Source organism: Oxyura jamaicensis, chromosome 1 (genome assembly GCF_011077185.1).
Source record: "Oxyura jamaicensis isolate SHBP4307 breed ruddy duck chromosome 1, BPBGC_Ojam_1.0, whole genome shotgun sequence".
Classification (NCBI taxonomy): domain Eukaryota; kingdom Metazoa; phylum Chordata; class Aves; order Anseriformes; family Anatidae; genus Oxyura; species Oxyura jamaicensis.
Genome location: NC_048893.1, coordinates 19184500 through 19204162, shown reverse-complemented (window position 1 = coordinate 19204162; position 19663 = coordinate 19184500). Strand labels below are relative to the sequence as shown.

At 39.2% G+C, this 19663-nt stretch overlaps 1 protein-coding gene across 2 annotated transcripts; it reads right to left on the bottom strand.

Annotated features, from left to right (window-relative positions):
* Nucleotides 1-6770: 6770 nt before the first annotated feature.
* On the bottom strand, nt 6771-19000 carry CRELD2 (cysteine rich with EGF like domains 2). Of its 2 annotated transcripts, XM_035333770.1 has the most exons (10): nt 18678-18998; nt 17293-17375; nt 16383-16493; nt 14272-14363; nt 13093-13269; nt 11810-11908; nt 10415-10492; nt 10066-10161; nt 9055-9195; nt 6771-8349 (listed from the first exon to the last, which is right to left on the bottom strand). In XM_035333770.1, exons 1-10 carry the CDS (start codon nt 18822-18824, stop codon nt 8291-8293), a joined length of 1083 nt encoding a protein of 360 aa, XP_035189661.1. In that variant the 5' UTR covers nt 18825-18998; the 3' UTR covers nt 6771-8290. The 2 variants fall into 2 exon arrangements, with proteins under 2 accessions (XP_035189661.1, XP_035189671.1); XM_035333780.1 differs by lacking the exons at nt 10415-10492; nt 11810-11908 and having other exon boundaries at nt 18678-19000.
* Nucleotides 19001-19663: the final 663 nt, after the last annotated feature.

Sequence of the window (19663 nt, the reverse complement as noted above, 5' to 3'; positions counted from 1 at the left end):
CTTCCCTGTAAAATCACTACCTTAGACAAATGAGGCAGGGATCGCAGCTGCATGAGGGGGAGGGGGGGGGTGCTCTTTTGCTACTCATTAAAAACTACTATCAAATAAGTACTTGACAATATGTTCTGATAGATCAAATTATAGGGAATGATGGAAAAGACATTGCCTCAGCAATTCTGGAATTATATATTGTATTTCCAAGTGTTGCAAAAAGAACAAACCCACTTGGCTCTATCTTAGGAATGAATAAGATGACCCACAAGATCTCTTCTAATAGAAGTCCAAACTGTTTATTCACACATCCTTTCTTTGGGCAGCCTGGTTTTCTTACTCTAGAAGAATACGTGTAGACCTTGTTATTTTTTGGTTTTAAGGTATGTGTTCCTCCTCCTCGCAATCATTAACTTTAATTTATTATTATTATTATTTAACTTAGAAATACTAAAGGAAAGCAATGTAAATAATTTTGGAACTAGAAATTACTTATTTCTTACTGGCATAAACAACAGGCAAGAGTAACAGGACCCATGTTGGATTCCTAGAAAACACAGTAAAGTCAATGTGAAGCAATTTAAGGTTTCTTTTCTTCTCTCCTTAAGCACGATAAATATGCTTAGCTTCGGGTATGATCTCTCAAAGCACAAGTATTGAAAGTTTACCAAAATGATAAGATTATACTGCACCAACATCACTGATTTTCAGAACATAAAGTTATCACCACCAAATGGTTTTTTAAATATGCTTAGTAATACTTAGAAATAGAAGCCCCAAGGTGAATTTAAAGACAAATGTCCCAACACTAAGAAACTTAGCTTGAATATTTGTCTTACAGATAGTATGAAATCCATTCCTGCCGTAGACATTCTTCCCTGTGAGTACAGATTAATTTAGCAATAGAAGAATGTTTCTCCTAGATGCACAGCTTCAATAAATTTCTGCAGTAGTGGATGTAGATCCCACAAATGTAATGCTATGATGCAAAATGAGGGAATAAATCACAATTCTATTTAACAAAATCAGACCAAAAAATGTGACCCTTGGTCCCAAAGAGACTATAGTCTCCCTACTGAGCAAAGCTAAGCTGGGAGGGTCAAATACAATAAGAGCACCATTAAGAAGAAAGATCATGTTTGTACTCAAACAGACCAAGTTCAGTAAATAGCATTTTGCAGCAAGGAAAATAGCCAGACTGTACCATTGGACTTCAGGAAAGTAGACATTGGCCTTCTCCAGGATCTGCTTGGAAGGGATAGCTGAGGCAGACAGTCCTAGACAGATAGGTCCAGGAGAGTTGGTGGATTTTCAGCAATTGCCTTCTCCAATTCTGATGTACAGGAAATCAAGCAAAGCAGGAGGAAGCCTACATGAACAAATACAGAGCTCCTGACTAAACTCAAAACATAAATAGGAACGCACAAGTTGTGGAAACAGGGATGGGTGACCCAGAGGAATACAGATGCACTGTCTTTGCATGAGGGGATGTGGTCAAGAAAGCCAAAGCCCACTTGGGAGTAGAACCTGGCAAAGGATTTGAAGAGCAACAAGGGCTGCTACAGGCATGTCTACAGCAAGTGGAAGATGACAGAAAATAGCCCCTGCTGGGCAGGGGACTGGGTGACAAATGACACAGAAAAGGCCAAGGTATTCGATGCCTTCCTTGCTTTGGTCTTTACTGGTAAGATTTGCTTTCAGGATTCCCAGGTCCATGTCAAAGTCTGGTATAAGGAAGACCTACCTAAAGAAGGATTAGACTGGGAAATGGTGAGACACTAGTCCATGGGGTATAATGAGATGCACCCATGAGCTGTGTAGGCTATTTAGTGTTATCACAAAGCCCTTCTTGATCATCTTTGAAAAGTTATGATTGAAAAAGATTCCAAAGGATTTGCAGAAGGCAAATGTCACTCCTGTTTTGAGAAGAAGGATCTGAGGAACTAGTGGACAGCTGTCCTCACCTTAGCCCCTAAGAAAGTGATGGAGAAAATATTCCAGGAAGCTTCTTCCACACATATAAACAACATGAAGTTGTTTGAGCTTGGGTCAACACAGGTTTACAGCACGCTTGAGAAAGCTGACAGACTTCTACAATAAAATGACAAGCTTGATGTATGTGGGCAGAATACACTTGACTTTAGCAAGGCCTTTGACGCTGTCTTTCATAACATCTTCATTGATAATTTCATCAAGTATAGGCTACATAGACAGTGATATGGACTGAAAACTGGCCAAGCTGCCTGGCTCAAAGGGCTGTGATCAAAGGTATGACACACAGCTACGGACCCACGATGGTGGTATTCTCCAGGGGTCAATCCTGAGAGCAATATTGTTTAGTATCTTCATTAATGACCTGGAAGATAGGACAGGATGCACTCTCAGCAAAACTGCATGATACAAAAACAGGAGTAGTAGCTGATAAACCAGTTGGCTGTGCTGCCATTCAGAGGGACATTCAGAGAGCTGAAGAAATGGGCCAACAGGAACCCCCTGCAGTTCAGCAAAAGGATACATCAAATCCTGGAGACAAATAACTCAGGACAGGCTGTGAGAGTAGAGAGCAGTTTTGCCAAGAATCTGGGAATCCTGCCAGACATCAAGCTGACCATGAGATAGCAATGTTCCCTTGAGGCAAGGAACGCCAAAAGCCTCTTGGGCTGCATTAGAAGTGTTGCCAGCTGACTAAGAGAGGTGATCCTTCCTAGCTACTCAGCACCAGTGAGGCACATCAGGAGGGCTGTACTCCCCAGAATGAGAGGCTGAACTCCCCGGGAGAAGAGACATGCAAGTCCAGCTGTGGTCCACAAAGATGAGTAGGAGGATTGGAGTACCTATTACACAAGAAACTAAGAGACAGAATTGTTCAGCCTGGAGAAGGCTTGGGGTAGATTTTAGCAGTGTGCTTAAAAAACAGGGTAAAGAAGGTAGAGCCAGGTCCTTCTCAATGGTACCCAGTGACAGAACAAAAACCAATAGGCACAAACAGGATGAAATGGACTTTCTTGTATTTATAAGAAAAATCTTTTCACTGTGAGGGCAGTTAAACAATTGGCATAGACATGTTGTAAAGTCTTCATCCTTGGACTTATTCAACACCTACATAAACAAGGCCCTGATAAACCTGCTTTACCTGACCCTGTTCTGAGCAGGGCTGTTGGACTAGATAACACCTAAAGGCACATTCTAACCTCAACCATTCCGTGATTTTGCATCTCAGAAATCCTTTTGGCTTCTATTCTTGGCAGTGGCAAAGCTCAGCTCTGTTCAAGTGGCAGAATGAGTTCTGGCTGCAGCAAGGGTAAGTGTAGAAGAAAAAATCAAGACAAAACAAACAGACTAGGGGAAAAAAAATCTAATAAAACAAATACAACTTTCAAAGCTACTTACTTACTTTCAAGTAAGAAAGAAAATCTAGTATGCCGGTTTACACTACAAAAGACTACTATGGTAGCATCTATTAAAATCTAATAGAAATCATAGAAAAGTATCTTTGAAGAGTATCTTCGCAGACATGTTTGAGATCTATCCAGAGATCATACTTGGAATAACATTAGAACTGAAGCCAGAAAGGTAGTTGTGGTGTGAAGTAGCTGAAAGAGATGGATAGAATTTCATTGTGATCCAAAGAAGGAAAAAAAAAAAAAAAAAAAAAAAAAAACACGACAGGCAGCTGCTCTGAGTAACTCTAGAAGCTTTACTTCAGAAGACATACAGTGTAATCTCAGAAAACAACCCATGACAGACTGATAGAAGGAGGAAAGAAACAGCAAGGGTGTTAACGGGCCAGCTGGGACCATTACAGAGTACTGTCATTCATGTTATTGCTATATAGTGTTTTTAAATATTTCCTTTGACACATTCTTTTCAATTAGCCACTTGTTAATATGACACAAAATTAGGTGTACACATCTTTAAAGCTTGCATTAAGAATGGTCTGAAAGTAACTTCAAGGGAAGGGTGCATCGAGTTTGTCAGGGCTAATTGTCTTATACGTATATACATGCTGACCACTTAACAGCCAAAGTGTGAGTTGGAGGTTTTCACAACTTTTGGTGCTTTTTCAACTCACAGGTGCCAGTTGAAAGGCTGGAAGGACAACTGCCTGAAGAGAACCTCTCCCCAGCTCATTGGGATGATATATAATCAATCATTGTCAACAATATATTGTACAAATCCAGTACTATTTTTTCCATTTATCCTACATATTTTACAATGACCTGTATCCTGATCTTATCTATAACCTAGGGCTTTGGCATCTCTCCTGAGAAATAAGATAGTGATTTGAATTCATTCATTTGAATTCACTGCCTTACTGAATGAACTAAGTTATCAATTTTTTTCAGCAAAACAGGCTTCTTTTATTGTATTTATGAATGGATGATATGTTTTGCAGAGAATTCAGTGGCTACAATATTTATGGTAGGAACTCCCGTCAAAGAAAAAATTCAGTAGTGAGATTATGTTCTAATACTCAGATGAAAACATTACTGCACATGCTTAGATGCCTAAGTTTAGCTGCTGCAAAAGTACTGTGGTATATACATGGTGCACAGTTACGATGACTTTCTTGGCCTTGTTCAGAGCTTTAATTAAAGTAGACTGGTTTGTACTTTTTCATTTTGTTTTTGTGTGTTTTTGTTTGTTTTGTTGCTATTGTTCCTGGAAAACGCCCCTATCTGAGTACAAGTTGGACTTCAGTGGTGTTCAACTATAACCTAACAGAGGTCTTTTCCTGTACTGACAAGATGGTACTGAGTGGCTTATCTCCCATTGCAAAAAGTGCTTACTCTTCAGCCAAGAAATCCCAGAGAACTAGCGAGACAAACTAACAAAAGGGATATAGTTTTTAGTTTGACAGCACAAAGCATCAACTTTTTAAGATAATAGGCAAGAATCTGAAGTTCAAGTTTCACCAATAACTTTAGCCTGCAGCATTTATGATAAAGGTACCTAACCAACACTTATGGGACATCTTGTCTGTTGGGCATCTCAGATCACTTCTGAAGTATTTATCTACATGTTCATATAGTTTGATATGAAGTTAGTTTGAGACCTGTAACTCCAGTCGACTGTAAGAACAAAGCCTTGTACTATATAACCAGATCTTCCTGCAACATAAGGACAACAGTAAGCTGTTCCTCTTACATTTTAACTGTTTGGTGCTAAAAACATTTAATAGGAAGCATTCATACCCTGGAATGGCTTGGTTAACACAAAGCACTTCACCTTAATTGCCAGTGCTTTCCCACCCAATTCAATGCTCATTTTGATGAGGAAGTGAAAAAAATGTGTCCTATTATTAGGAGATCTTTCTTCTCAGAAAGAGTAGTCAGGCATTGGAATGGGTTTCCCAGGGAGGTGGTGGGGTCACTGTCCCTGGGGGTGTTCAAGGAAAGGTTGGACCTGATGCTTAGGGACATGGTTTGGTGGGTGATACTGGTAGTAAGGTGATGGTTGGACCAGATGATCTTGAAGGTCTCTCACAACCTCAATGATTCTATGATTCTATTCCCATTCTAGCCAGGTCAGAGAGCCAAAAAGGAATGAATTCAGTCAGAACAATTTTTAGTTCTTGACCTTTAAAACAGAGCACAGTTACAGTCACAGCCTGAAGTAGTAAAATGAGGATACAGAACAAAACAAGAGGACCAACTCTATAACGTTAGCAGTCAAAGGACTTGAGGCAGTAGCATACTTATTGTTAAATATGTATCAAATACATACCTCAGTAAAGTTCCCTTAGAGAAAGCTCTAAATACTTAAATTCACTTTTACAGACCCTAAACAGTTCAAGTTTATCCACAATAATTTAACAAAGCAACAGGAGCTAATCATCTGGAGTAGGGGTAGAGGGACTGACAGGATTATGCAGAAAGATAATAGCGACTCATAATATGCAGGTACAGTGTTCTTATGCCTCCTAGGGCACAAGTGATAGTTTTACTGTGGTAATGAGGAGCTGAAAACATGCTTCAGAAACCAAACAACAATTTGAATATATCAGACTACTCTCATTATTCAAAGTTTGATGCATTTTGCAGTTCATCATAGGAAGAGTTTCTCTTCTCTATCACCAGAAAAAAAAAACTTGAAGTTTTTTTCTTTTTATTTTTTCATCTCATAGGTGAGCTTAACTAGGATCAATTCAGCTCAAAAAAAAAAAAAAAAAAAAAAAAAAAAGCAAAACAAATGCTTCCACATTGAGGTGTGCTGTAGTTAAGCACCTTGTCAGATATCCCCCTAAAATGCCAAGTCAATTTGAAGGGAACTTAGAATAACAAATTCCTCTTTGTATGAGGGAGCACTAATTCTAACACGAAACATAAATGAGAGTTTATAATGGAGAGAGAATTCTATTGAGTAAGAGTTTACAGTAGTTCCTAAACAGAATTGACGTTTCATTTCACTGTTAACAAGGAGCATTTAAACCATCATCTAGAACCCATGGGAGTTAAGTGACAATGACTGAGCAGCAAAAACAAGCTATACTCCTTTATGATCCTTAAGGTTTGATATTATTACCATGATTGGCTACACCAACACTAAAAAACCTTTAAGTGCCCGAGTTGTATTTCCTGTGTTCCCAGAACTGTCTACTTTTTACTCTCTCTAATTTAGCACTTATTAAATAAAACACCTACACAAGAACTCTAAAGATATGCAGTATACAGGTCTACCTTTGACCTTTAGAGTAGATTAAGTACTAAACTAAAAGATTTATTTCTCAGACTGTCAAATTAAGAAACATCTAGGTATGCTAGCTGAAGAAAAATAACTTGTCTTAAAGAAAATTGTCACATTTTAATACCATTGGGTATTTAAACTACATCTCACAAAATCAGCTTAGACAGGTTTTAATGTAAGAATCAAACAGAATCCTCTTGTTTGTGCAAGTATCTATTGCACATACAAATCCTACATGCACACGAACTAAACTGTGATGAAGACATGATGAACACAGAAGTTTTCAGAGGTATACAGAAAGTGTTTGGACTTCCTTGCTCAACAAGTCTGTCCCTTCCATTTCCCCTTACCTCAGGGTACTGTTGATGGCTTCCAGACTATAGCTTCTTCATAGTCAAGCCTGAACTATGTTCTTTTCACCTGTATTCTATACTACCTCTTTATGCTCCCTGTATCCATCACCTCAATTTGTCAGACTTCACTTACTTCCGTAAGAGCTTTAAATACTGCAGCAGGATGGTCCTTGCCTTATTTACAGCTGTGATGGTCCTGCAGAATATATCCATTTTACCTCTTACACTTGCCTTTAAGCCTACAGACAACATGTAGGAAGCGGTGTCTATGCTACGCTTATTTGCTTTACCTCCAAAACAGCACAAGAGACGACAAAATTGATTGTAGTATGCTCGCTTTGAAAAAGACAAGAAACTATTACATGCAGCAGTAGATTCTAGTGAAAAGTAAGTATTCATCAATTCCAGAGGCCACTCGTAACATCTTTGAGTGACTGAGTGCAGGTATTAATTCACTTGCATTAAGTGTGTAAACTAGTTTATACAGTGATGGGAAGTATCTTGAAGAAAGATTTGTCTGCCAGACTTTGGAAATCTGTTTAAGTTTAACATAAATCCTCCTTTAGAGGAAAGTGATATTTCCCTTCTCACACTCTACATTCCAGCACAACTTAAGAAGTGCTCAGTGCTGAACTGAAATACAGTGCTTATAGGTGTCTGGATTTTTTTTTCCCCACTGTCCAAATGAAAAATAGACATGACAACACAGCAAGGTATTAACAAATTTAAAAATTTTAAGGCACATTCCAACAAAATAAACTTTTATTGAATGCAGTATTAGGCATTCTGTTTTGTTTAAGGGAACAGTTTCTACTCCCCCCCCCCCAAAGATATTCCCTTTGACAATTTCTAAAAGCTGTATTTCAGTTACAGAAATATTTCTCATGTCAAGAAACACCAAGCTTCAGTTTAGATTTTTTCTTGAATTATGAAGTGCAACTAAGTCCTTCCTAAAAAGGATGACAATTACCAGTAGGCACTAGAATGAGAGATCTTCAATTTGTTTACAGTTGTTGGGTACAATGTTATGTTAATTCAAATTTTATACTTACCCATCTAGACCATTGTTCTTAAAGAACTATAAAAAAGTGGTATTCAAGAATAAAGAAATGCAGCTTAAAGAGCAGTTTATCACCATTTAAAAAATCTTAATGGCAACCTGCATATTTAATACCATTCCCACAGTAAGTCAGCTAGCAGAGACTTAGTCCAATAATTTAAAACTTGAGATAGGAATGTCTTTTGGTTCTGGATACACATCATAAGTCCTCATGTCCAGTGTGTGAAGGCTCAGTTGTTTCAGTCTCCACTTCCTCTCCTGTGAAATTAAGCATCATTATTATTAGATGCAAAAGTGAAGATGTCAAAAATTAAATGATATAATTAATAATACATTGGGAATTTTTAATAGACAAACCCGAATCAACATATTTTGCAAGACCACACAGAGAATAAAGTCATATAGCGGAGCCACTTGCATCAGTGTCAGGGTCCAAGCTTATGAAATTTTTATCAGATGGAAAAAAAAACATTCAAATAAACTGGTTTGATATTGGTAATGGAAGATAAAAGCAGTACAGCTGTTTCTATTCTAAGTTTTTTTTTACAGGTATTCACACTGAACTTTCTCTTTTCCACATCACCTGTCAGAAGACACTCATTATAAATAATAACGAAAAAAGTGAGAAGGAAGATGACCTCCTTTTTATGATAGCAGTAGTCTGCTAGTTCACTTTAATTATGTTACGAAACCAAACACCTAGTGGCTTACACAACCTTAAGCAAAAAAAAGTAATCAACACAAAGACACTTAAAAAACAAATACTCATCTTTGAACAAGAAAACACACATGCCAGAATACATGGCCAACCACAAAAACTTTGGAAAGACTAGAATTTTAGGAAGACGAGAAATTATACAGATTAATTCACAAGTGACTAGACCCTTAGACAGAAATACACTTCCAAGTTGTAGATTTTATATATATATATATATATATATACGCAATTAAAAAGCTACTTACCTGTTTTTACAGTTTGAACACACATTCCATCCTTATCTTCAAACCCTTCTGAACATACACACTTGTAACTACCTGAAGTATTAACACAGTCTTCATTCTCTTTAATGCATACCTTTTCAGGAAGGTTACATTCATCTATATCTAGAGACAGGAAAAGAAAGAGTCCACTGATATTATTTTGTTATATAACTAACTTATGCTCAAACGAGAATCTACCTCAAGCCACTTCCGACACAGGAATTAATTACTTAGTAAAAGCACTGAAGTGCAGAATGCTGCTGTAACAGATTTATTTGACTTCTGTCAAAATAAACTGTTACAATTCTTCATCTTTCAGATTGTGTATCAAACTTGCTCAGATATAAGGTTATTTTTATGTTTTGCAGGTTCAATGTGAGGAAATGAATTAAGCTACATCATTTTTCTTAACCTACTGAAGATTTCCCATGGACATTTTCTGTGGATGCCACCAAGGTAAAACAAAAGGGAAGGGAGCCTATAAATACTACATTGTCACAATTAAGAGATATTTAAGATTGTATACCTTCTCCTCTCCCACACAGAGAAACTCTGATTTCACTCTTTTACTGTTGTTTTATATGTTAGAATTCACTACAAATTTGTATCATTAGAATTTGGAGATTAATGGATGAACAGAAAGACTCTGTATTGCATATCTTCCTTTCTGATGCAAAATGAATATAGATGCACACTTCTAATGAAATGATAGGTAACCAACATAACTTACATATTTGTTTCATGAATCAACTATAAGATACTTTGATTCTTTTGTTGGAATGTTTCTCCTTTAAGCTTTGTCATGCATATTAACATAATAAAATAAATAAAATATTATGAAGTCTTTGCTGCTAATGCCACAACAACAGGGATTATTTTGATAGGCTTGAAAACTGAACCAGACTAAAGTGAAAGCACTTTAAGAGCTGCTCAGTGTGGCTATCTTAGAGTGAGCTAACTGGCGCTCTGCCATATACAGTTAAATCCACCAACCTGTACACTTTTCATCTTCCTTCATGTATCCAGATGCGCAGGTCTTACATTTGTCGGAACCTTCCCCTGTGCAACCTACACAGCTAGCATGACATGCTAAAGAAAACATTTTAAATATAAGAATAAAAACACCTTAGGTTTAAAATACCACCCCTTAAAGTCAGCCAGCTTACCCCCACAAAAATAGCCAGAAATCTCTCACCTTCCTCATATGATATGTCTTAAGCCTCATCCTCCCCCAGCCCAGTCAGGATCAGACCACATTGTACTAAATGCCTTCTTCAGTGTTATCTCTAGCATTAGATTAGGATTCTAGATGATACAGAATACAAGAAGATTAAAAAGAAACCTTTGCATGAGAAAGATCCTTCTGTGTTCAAACAATACTGCTCATCTTTGCAAGGAGAAGAAGCACACTCATCTAAATCTGAAATATAAAAAGTGACAAGTTACCTAAAATAGTAGTCATGATTAAATAGACAGATTAATATTTAAATGCTACTCTTAGACAACCTATAAGAACTGGCCCACAAAAACTATAAACAAACTGCCTTGAGAGTAACCATTACAATGAGTTTATGCTCAGATATGCAATGTTGCAAATACAAGTAACATGGTAACTTATTTACTGTTTGTTCAGCATTAGGTTATATTAACAAATCAAAACTGTGATCCACAGAAGCTGTTCTGTGATGGTAACAGACACATCAGAAGTGATGGAGTTAAATAAAGCTTCCAGAATACCTGCCATTCTTGTCATTTCCAAATCAATATTATGCTATTTGCATAAAAAGCATAAATGCATGCAAAACATACAGACAGACTACTCTTCTGGGATACTGTTGATTTTCTATCCTATGGAACTATGGAACTTTTTAAAGTATAATACAAACAAACAAAAAATCCACACAAATGCACACACATAAACTGCATAGTTTTCTACAAAAAGCATACTGAAAAAAAAGCCAAGTTATGGTTAGAACCAGCCAAGTTGAAAAACAGTTTTACCTAGGAAGTTAAAATAACTCTAGTCTTGTGAATTCAAGGAAAGGGCACAACAGTATTCATACTGAAACATTTGGACAAAGAAAGGCTATTTCAGTCATTGTTGTTGCTGTTATAACTCCTACCAACTCAAGTAACTTATACTTGATCAGTTGCAATGATTATTTGGAAAAAACAGCTGTACAGAAGACAATACTAGACAATCTAAAAACACTCTTACTGTGTTTTACAGTTGTCTAAGCAGGTGTTGCAGTAGCTGTAATTTAAATCTTCGTTTTCATTAACACTCTTCTCAAGAAGCCGCGTTCACATAACTTTCAAGATATTGTTTCCAGACACTATATTAAGGGTCTTTTGCTGGTTTGATTTGACCAGTACAATATGGGATATTGCATCTACTCATCGCTGTTACAGAATTTGAGTGGAATGTGCTACTCTCAGATTAGTACAGTTCTGCATTGAGAGTATATCCTTTATTAGGCTTTTTCCTTAAGTGTCCATATGTTTCTCCTCATAAACCAACAGAAATGTGAAGCTAGGAATAGGTCATCAGTGGGAAAGAAATACTGTTTTCCTACAATGTGAAACAAGTCTGGAAAAGAAACTACAAACTGTAAAAATCTCAGCAGATTTCTTTCATAGAACACTTTCATTAAAATACTATAAAACTTGATGTAATCTAATCTTATTATCCAATGTTGCTGCAAAACCTGTTTGAAGTGTACTAAATATTACTCACCCACACAAGCTGCTTCTTCATTTTTGATCCAGCCTTCTTTGCAGTCTTGGCAGTCCTTATTACTTGAACCAGTACAAGTTTTACAAGCGGCATGGCAGACTGAAATGAGAGAAAACTACACTGTGAGCTACGCTGACAGATTCCAAGACAAGTTAATGCTCACTAATTCTCAAAGAAAATCTTATTTAGGATTCACTAGAAACCATCATATTTTAGCATTTTGAGCCTTGCATTCACAGGATTAAATATTTACAGAGACATAATTTACAAAAATGCAGTTCTGTCCTACCAAAAGTACAGGAAGCCAAACCTGACAATTAATAGACTTCTGCACCACTTAAAACTGAGTGACAAGGTATTTCTACTGCCTAAAAGTGGCAGGTCCAGTTTCTGAAATATTTGAGAATAAGAGATCAAGAAGGTAAACTGCTCAGCTACTCAGGGTTGGTACAACAGCTTAAACACTGTAGGAATTCAGTACTCCTTCCTACCAAATGTGTGAAGCGATACCAGTCTTCAGAATACAAGAAAACATACTAGTAATCCAGCTGACTGAATGCTTGCTATATTGCAATAAAAAAACTAACCATATGGAAGAATTACTTGACATCCAGGTTAAAAAACAATATAATATTAAAAAAAAATAATAATTAAATCCCAGTCAGGACTTAGTTGCTACAGAATCTTATTCGAAATGTACAAGCAGATGAAAAATTTGGACAGCTGAAAAAAGATAAAATTTATTTCCAGAGCCTGATGTACTTTGTTTCATAACTGAGCTTAGATATATTTAACTGGAATCTGTAACATACATTTAACGAGAAGCTGTGTAGTTTACAGTACAGATCTGCTGTTTCCACACCTGTTTATTCCAGTTAATGTATCTGAAACATGTAGTAAAATTACCTTTAAAATAGTCCACTATATGGAAATCTTGAACTGAAGTGACTGTACAGTACCTTATTAAAAAAAAAAAAAAAAGCACAAAGCTTGCTCTTCCTTCTCATCTCCCTCACAACATAGAATTCTGCTCTTAATTTAAAGAAAGGAACTGGAAGGAATTAGGGAAAAAAATTAAGGGCAGTCTGGGAAGGTGACTTATCAAATTCTTAGAGTTCCACCAAAATGACTGGCATGTCCTTTATGGACAAAACTGAGCAATCAGACTATTTTCCTGTAACTACTCTCTGTTATTAACTTGTCTGTTTTAATTGTTTCTACTTTTGTTTACAAAAGTGAAATTAGAAGACAAAGATCTTTGAATATATCAAATATTTTGTTACCTGTACAAACAGAATGTGTATCATTTCTCAAGGTACTATAGTAACCACTAGCACAGTCCAAACAAAATTCTCCTGTATACTCCTTGTTGCAGCTACATGAGCCATCTCCACCACGGGTTCCGTCCCCATCACAGTGGCCATTTCCATGACAAGGTCTTTCTGATCCACCACGACAAGCTTGAAAGGACGAAAAACACCTTTTTAAAATCAGATGTTACAAGAAATAACTTCCTATTCTCAGACACAATCACCCTAACTGCCTCCCTCTGCACAGACAGCGTGATGTAAAAGTATATACCCATAACAGTATCCAATTTCCAAAATCTTTTTCTCTTGAGAGCAAACACAAGGCATGGAACAAGAAATGCTAATATATCCAAGTACAGGGAATCTCAACTGAGGGAAGTTCAATTATAAAACTCATTATGGCTAAAGACTGTGATTTCTAATTTTATCTGTTTTTGCTGGCTAAAGTTGGTGTCTTTATTCCAGATATCTAAGAATGGTCATACTGCTGTTGAAAGAACCTACCAGCAAGCAATCACTTAGATCAATGTCAGTAATTAGCACCTCATTTTCAGTAACTGTCAATATAAGAGGACAAAACTGACCTCCAACAAGGTGCAAGATTTTACAGGTTTATAAATTATACAAACTTCAGTGGCTAAAACTCTTTTGAAAAAAAAAAAAAAAATCACATTTGCATCATAGACCTTCCTTTTATACAACTGTCCCCCACCTATTTCTCCTACACTCTTTTTAACTCATTCTCAGTTGTGAATTTCTTCCTTTAATCCCCAAGAGCATTTTGTGTGATTTAGTCTTGAAATCGGTCAAGGACTGCTGCCTGCATACCTTCTGAAAGATCACCTAAACAACAGACTTCATCATAGAGAAACTTGAAGCAGAGATCAGGAGTAGATGTAAACGTTAATCAGATGGATTCTGCATGAGTACCCATGACATCTTTATACATTACTTCATGCCTTAGAAACCTTTCTTCAGGCAGGAAGCTCACAAGGCAGCTAAGTACCTCGCAGCAGGCAGGTACATACTACACAGCAGCTGCTCTCTCAAGCAAAATATCATACTTCATATGTGCTTGTTATGAAAGACTGAGACAAACAAATGAGTGAAGAAGAACACATCTGTGACTGTATTTTTTAAAAGAAAAATTACCAAGGCAATCTGGTCCATAAGTTCCAGCTGGGCAACAAACTTCTATCGTTTCTATGCAAAACCACTTAAACAAATCAGGATACTTCTTCTTTCTGTATATGGAAGACATTAATTTACGAATTAAAAGAATTAAAATTTTTAACAGTCAACTAAAAAAAAGGAACCTGCACACTGTCATCCAAAAAATCTGTTGTGTATGATATGAGATTAGAAACCTATGTTTTCTCTTCTGAAATGACAACTACCTTATTTCAGGAACCAACTGCTAGGAGTCCTCCTAGTAATTGGAGTACTTTTTAACATGAGGTCTTTTATTTTATTTTATTTTATTTTATTAATTGTTACCAGACTCTACCCAAATCCCATTTTTTTTATTTATGGAAAAGTGAAATATGACAAACAAAATGACTTCAATGCCACCTTGACTCCCCTCCCCCCCTTTTTTTTTGAAGCACCTTACTTTAAGGGAAAGTTTATATATAGTTTAGACAGTCATATTTATATATTCCTCTTAAAGATAATGGTTGTGTGTTTACCTCAAGTACATAGAAGAGAGCCCAGGACAGATAGTAACATTTGCTCAACTTATAGCCAACCTGACTTCACGGTAAGGTGCACATTAAAATTCCTCTTTCTATTTTTATTTTCTTTTAGCATAAATCAAGTAATATTTCAGAAGGATTTTTTTATATTAAGAACTTATAGTTATGTGATACTCTAGCACTAGAATATGCACCTAATTAATAATAAAATCACTAAGTATTATTTTGCAAGCAAGCACAATGACTGCTACAGTTTCAAATGACAAACGAAAGATCTCGATATCACACAGACACTGAAATTCCAGAAACTTTAACAAAGAAAAGCCATAAGGAAGGTTTAGAAATTTTGAAGTCTGAAAGAAGTTGTGTCTTCAGCAACTCCTGTGGCATGTACAGCTTCTCCTTCTAAACTATTACATCTGATTGTATTCACTCCAAGGCCCAGACCCTGAAACGTAAACCTACAGAGACCTTGTTAAAAAAGATCTAAGGTATCCGTAGCCAAAGAAACCGTCTTTGGAAACTAACACAGAATCTGAATGACATTTTTAGATGAAAGGACAGAAGGCAAAGTTGATCAACTACACTCAACATCTTTTAAATAAGGAAGCTTTCCAAAAACAATGTATTTTTATGAATGTCTTTTGTTTAAATTTTAGGAAGTCTACTTGGTCAAATTCTCTAGTTTAGGATCAGTTTTTTTCAGTCCTGCAAATTTTAGCACATTCTCTGAAGTAGTCTTGTTTGATCTGGCTTACGGAGCTCCCCCTTCCTTCAGTTCGAGTGTTAAATGTATACTTAATACTGCACAGCAAGGTAGAAGTATGAAGCAATAAAGAAAATATTTGAAAAGTGGATTATCAAAAATCCTTATCCAGTGATGAAGTGGTATAATGATAGTTCACCCTACTTAATAACACCTTACCGGATGCAGTCCACATCTGCAGGGGACATGGAAGCAGTTGAAGAGCTCCTCTCTACATGAATTTCCAGCTCCTTCATCCACATTGTATCATCCCCAACACAAACCACTCAATATCACTACCTGACAGTCATATGTTCCCATACCAAAAGCATTCTTATACGATGAAAACAACCCGGGGACTAGAAAAATCTTGGTCTAGCACCTTATCAACTCAAGGTAATAAAAAAACACCCACTTAATGATTTTGTTATCTCTGAATAGGAGAATGAGTATTACCCACTTTGAGTAAACAAAATATCCTATCAAGCTTCCTTTTTCATCCAAAACGTGTTTAAATGTTCTCTTCACTTTCTGCTGTCCTGTAGCTGAACACTACTTTCATTCAGAAGTGGCTGCAATTAGTAGCACTGAATTAAATTTGGAATGTACAGCTCAGAGTAGCCTCATAATGACTCTTGGAACCTCCACAGCTACCTGTACTCCGCAATCGACAGGATAATAAATTGGACTTTTAATTATACACTTTCTGTCTCTGCGCTACAACTAATATATTCCTATTGATCAGGCACCAAATATACCATTAATATTTCATCCTCTTTGATGTTTATCAGCACAGAGATCTACACAGAAAAAATGATACTTACAGTTTGAACCACCATTTCTCTATGTGTTCCTCATGCTCTTCTACCATGTTGTTACATTCAAAGTTACTACTGTCGCACAGATTCTCTATGATCTCTACAAGACGAATTTCACTAGAAGCAGAGAAGGAAAGTCATGATTTTAATTTAAGAATATTATTTGGCACCACACAAGACATGTTACAGAAGCTAGACTTCAGCCTAGGATACTTTATCAGTTTAGAGTGTGTTCTGAACTAGTTCCAAGACAAAGCAAATATAGTAAAGTTCATTAGTTCTTTACTCTGGTAACTAAGAAGATTAGGACAACCACAAGAAAAGCTTCAGCTTGCTTGCACTTATGTTTGCAGACCATATGTTGGTAAGATTTTTCTAACAAGCTCAACAGTAAATTTCAGGTATTGCTAATATCTGATACAAGCCCATGAAGCTGGACAGCAACTAAGGTTCAGAAATCCCAGTGCCTCCTCTAGTTTCCTATTCAGAGTTAAAATAGTGAACAGGGAGCAGTTACTGCTTTAATTCTGAACCAAGTACTGCAGTACACCAAGATGAAGTCCACACCTTTTATGACAATCAACTATGGACCATTATTTAAAATTGTCACTTTAGAACTCCAATGAGTAAATAAAGAAAAAATACCATGTCCAGTAATAGTATTCACTTCTGTTGTTTTCAAAAGCAATACAAGTAGAAGTGTTAACAAGGAATGTCAGTCTATTGTAAACTGTAGATACAATGTAATCTGCTATATTTTAGTCAAAAAGAATTCAGGATTTGGATATATGAAACTTCAGTTATGAAACTTCAGTTGTTACACTCAAAATTTAAGTACCAGATTAACACCAGTTCTGCAAAGTTACACACTGAGGCCATGAAACACTACTGAACCTAACAGGCTGAGACAGCTTACCTGGACTCATACTTTGACAACGTCTTCTCTTCCCAGGCAGTATTTCCACCACCAAAGTTCTTCTTTGCTGTATCTGCTAATCCCTGGCAAACAAAAAGGAACAAGAGAATCTAAGTAATATACTTACTTAATCTAAGTAATTTTGTGCTTCTAACAAAAATGAATGGCAGCAGTAAATTATTAGATGATATTGCAGGAACTTCAGTAAAACTCTGAAGCCGATGATCATGTTGTTCAATAAAAAAAATTGAATCATGTTGCGCTATAACACATAAATAAGGCAATGGGAGAGTCTTCATTTACATCAGAAAACACACAAGTGTGAAAGCTTATCCCTTTCTCCTTTAAGTTCTCAGGAACTTTATTAACAAATTGAATGGGCCGGCTGCTTCATTCCGTTTTGGTAGTATTTAGCCCAATCTTCACCATGTTGTAACTTTAATATGTAACAAGGCAACATGATAATTTGGTGTGACCAGCACACCTTCCCTGAGTTACAGCCAGCACTCATCGAAATATACCTTGTAAAAAAAAAATATATCCAGAAATTCAAGTGTACAACAGTGAATACAAGCACAAAAAGTATTAGTATCTGTCCCAAGCCACAGAGATCCCTTGCTGCCTTTGCCACAATGCAAGACTGTTGCAGGTGACAACACACAGAGGACTGTAGAATCATTAGGGTTGGAAAAGACCTCCAAGACCATCTGGTCCAATTATTACCCTACCACCAATATCACCGAACAAACCATGTTCCTAACCATCAGGTCCAACATCTCCTTGAACGGCCCCAGGGACGGTGATTCCACCACCTCCCTGGGCAACCTGTTCCAGTGCCTGACTGCTCTTTCTGAGAATAAATGTCTCTTCCTTTCCAACCTGAACCTTCCCTGGCACAACTTGAGGCCATTCCCTCTCGTCCTATCACCAGTTACCTGTGAGAAGAGGCCGACCCCCAGCTCCCCACAGCTTCCTTTCAGGCAGTTGTAGAGAGCAATGAGGTCTCCCCTGAGCCTCCTTTTCTCCAAACTAAACAACCTCAGTTCCCTCAGCCGCTCCTCACAGGACTTGTGTTCCAGGCCCTTCACCAGCTCCGTAGCCCTGCTCTGGACACGCTCCAGCGCCTTGATGTCCTTCTGGTAGCGAGGGGCCCGACTTTTAAGGGACGGTGCCCTCCATCAACGCGTACCCCACACACCGCAGGCAGCACAACAAGCCCCTCTTTCCCCATTAAAACCCCCAAACAACCCCGCCGCTGGAGCTCAAACTCGGTACCATCCCCACCCCCGTGCCCCCACCCCAGCACCGGGTCAGGCCGGGGGCAGCGGCCGGGCACTGTGGCTACCCCCAGCGGGCTTGGATGCGGCCCCATCCCCGCCGCGCACCTGGTTGAACCTGTCCGCGATGCCCCGGCAGGTGGAGCACGCCAGGCGGCGCCGCTCACCGGCGGCGGGGAGCGGCGGCAGGACCACCACCAGCACCAGCAGCAGCAGCGGCGGCCGGGCCGGGCGCAGCGCGGGGCCGGGCCCCATGGCGGGGCCGGGGGGAGCCCGCAGTCGCCTCAGCGTCTCAGCGACCGCCGAGCGCGAAGCGCCTCAGCCCGGCCCGCCCGGCGCGGCTTGGCCCCGCCCCGGCCACCGTAGCAACCGAGGAGGCAGCGGCCCGCGAGCCCATTCGGATTTCCGCGTCAGCCGCCAGCACGCTCGGCCCGCCGGCGCTCATTGGCGGAGAAAGGGCGAGAGGAGGGACGTGGTCCAACCGGCGCCCGCCACGCTGCGGACCAATCGGAGCCCCCCGCGTGCGCCGAGAGCCTGGTGTAAGGGGGTGGTGCCAAGCGGCTTAGCGCCACGCCGCCATGATAAGTGTGGGCAGCCGTGTGAGCTTCGGGGCTGGTCGCCATTTCTATTTAGCGGCCGCCTCCGGATAGAGGCGGGAGGGGTGCGCTGTGCCCTCACCTGACATGGCCGTCGTGAGGGTGGGTCACGTGGGCGCGGCGTCCCTCATCGCCGTTCCGACGGCGCCCGTTGCGAGGCGGCAGCGGCGGTGAGCGAGGGTCGGGGCCAGGACACGGGGACGGAACGCGAGGCGGCACGGGGGGACGGGAGGCTCCGGGGAGGCTCCCCGGGAGCAGAGGCAGCGGCCGCCCCCGCCCTGGGCGGAGAGTGGGTTCCTGCAAACGGGTCCCTGAGGTGGGCCGGGGTGGGGGAGCGGCCCCCGAGGCGTTCCCCGGCTGTGCGGGGCGCGGCAGGCGGCGGGGCGGAGGTGAAGCTCTGGAGAAGGGAGCTGGGTGCTCGGAGAGGCCTGGGGGCGCAGGGGATGCGGTCTCTCGCCTGCGTGATTAACACATGAGGCGCATCAACCTGCAGTTGTC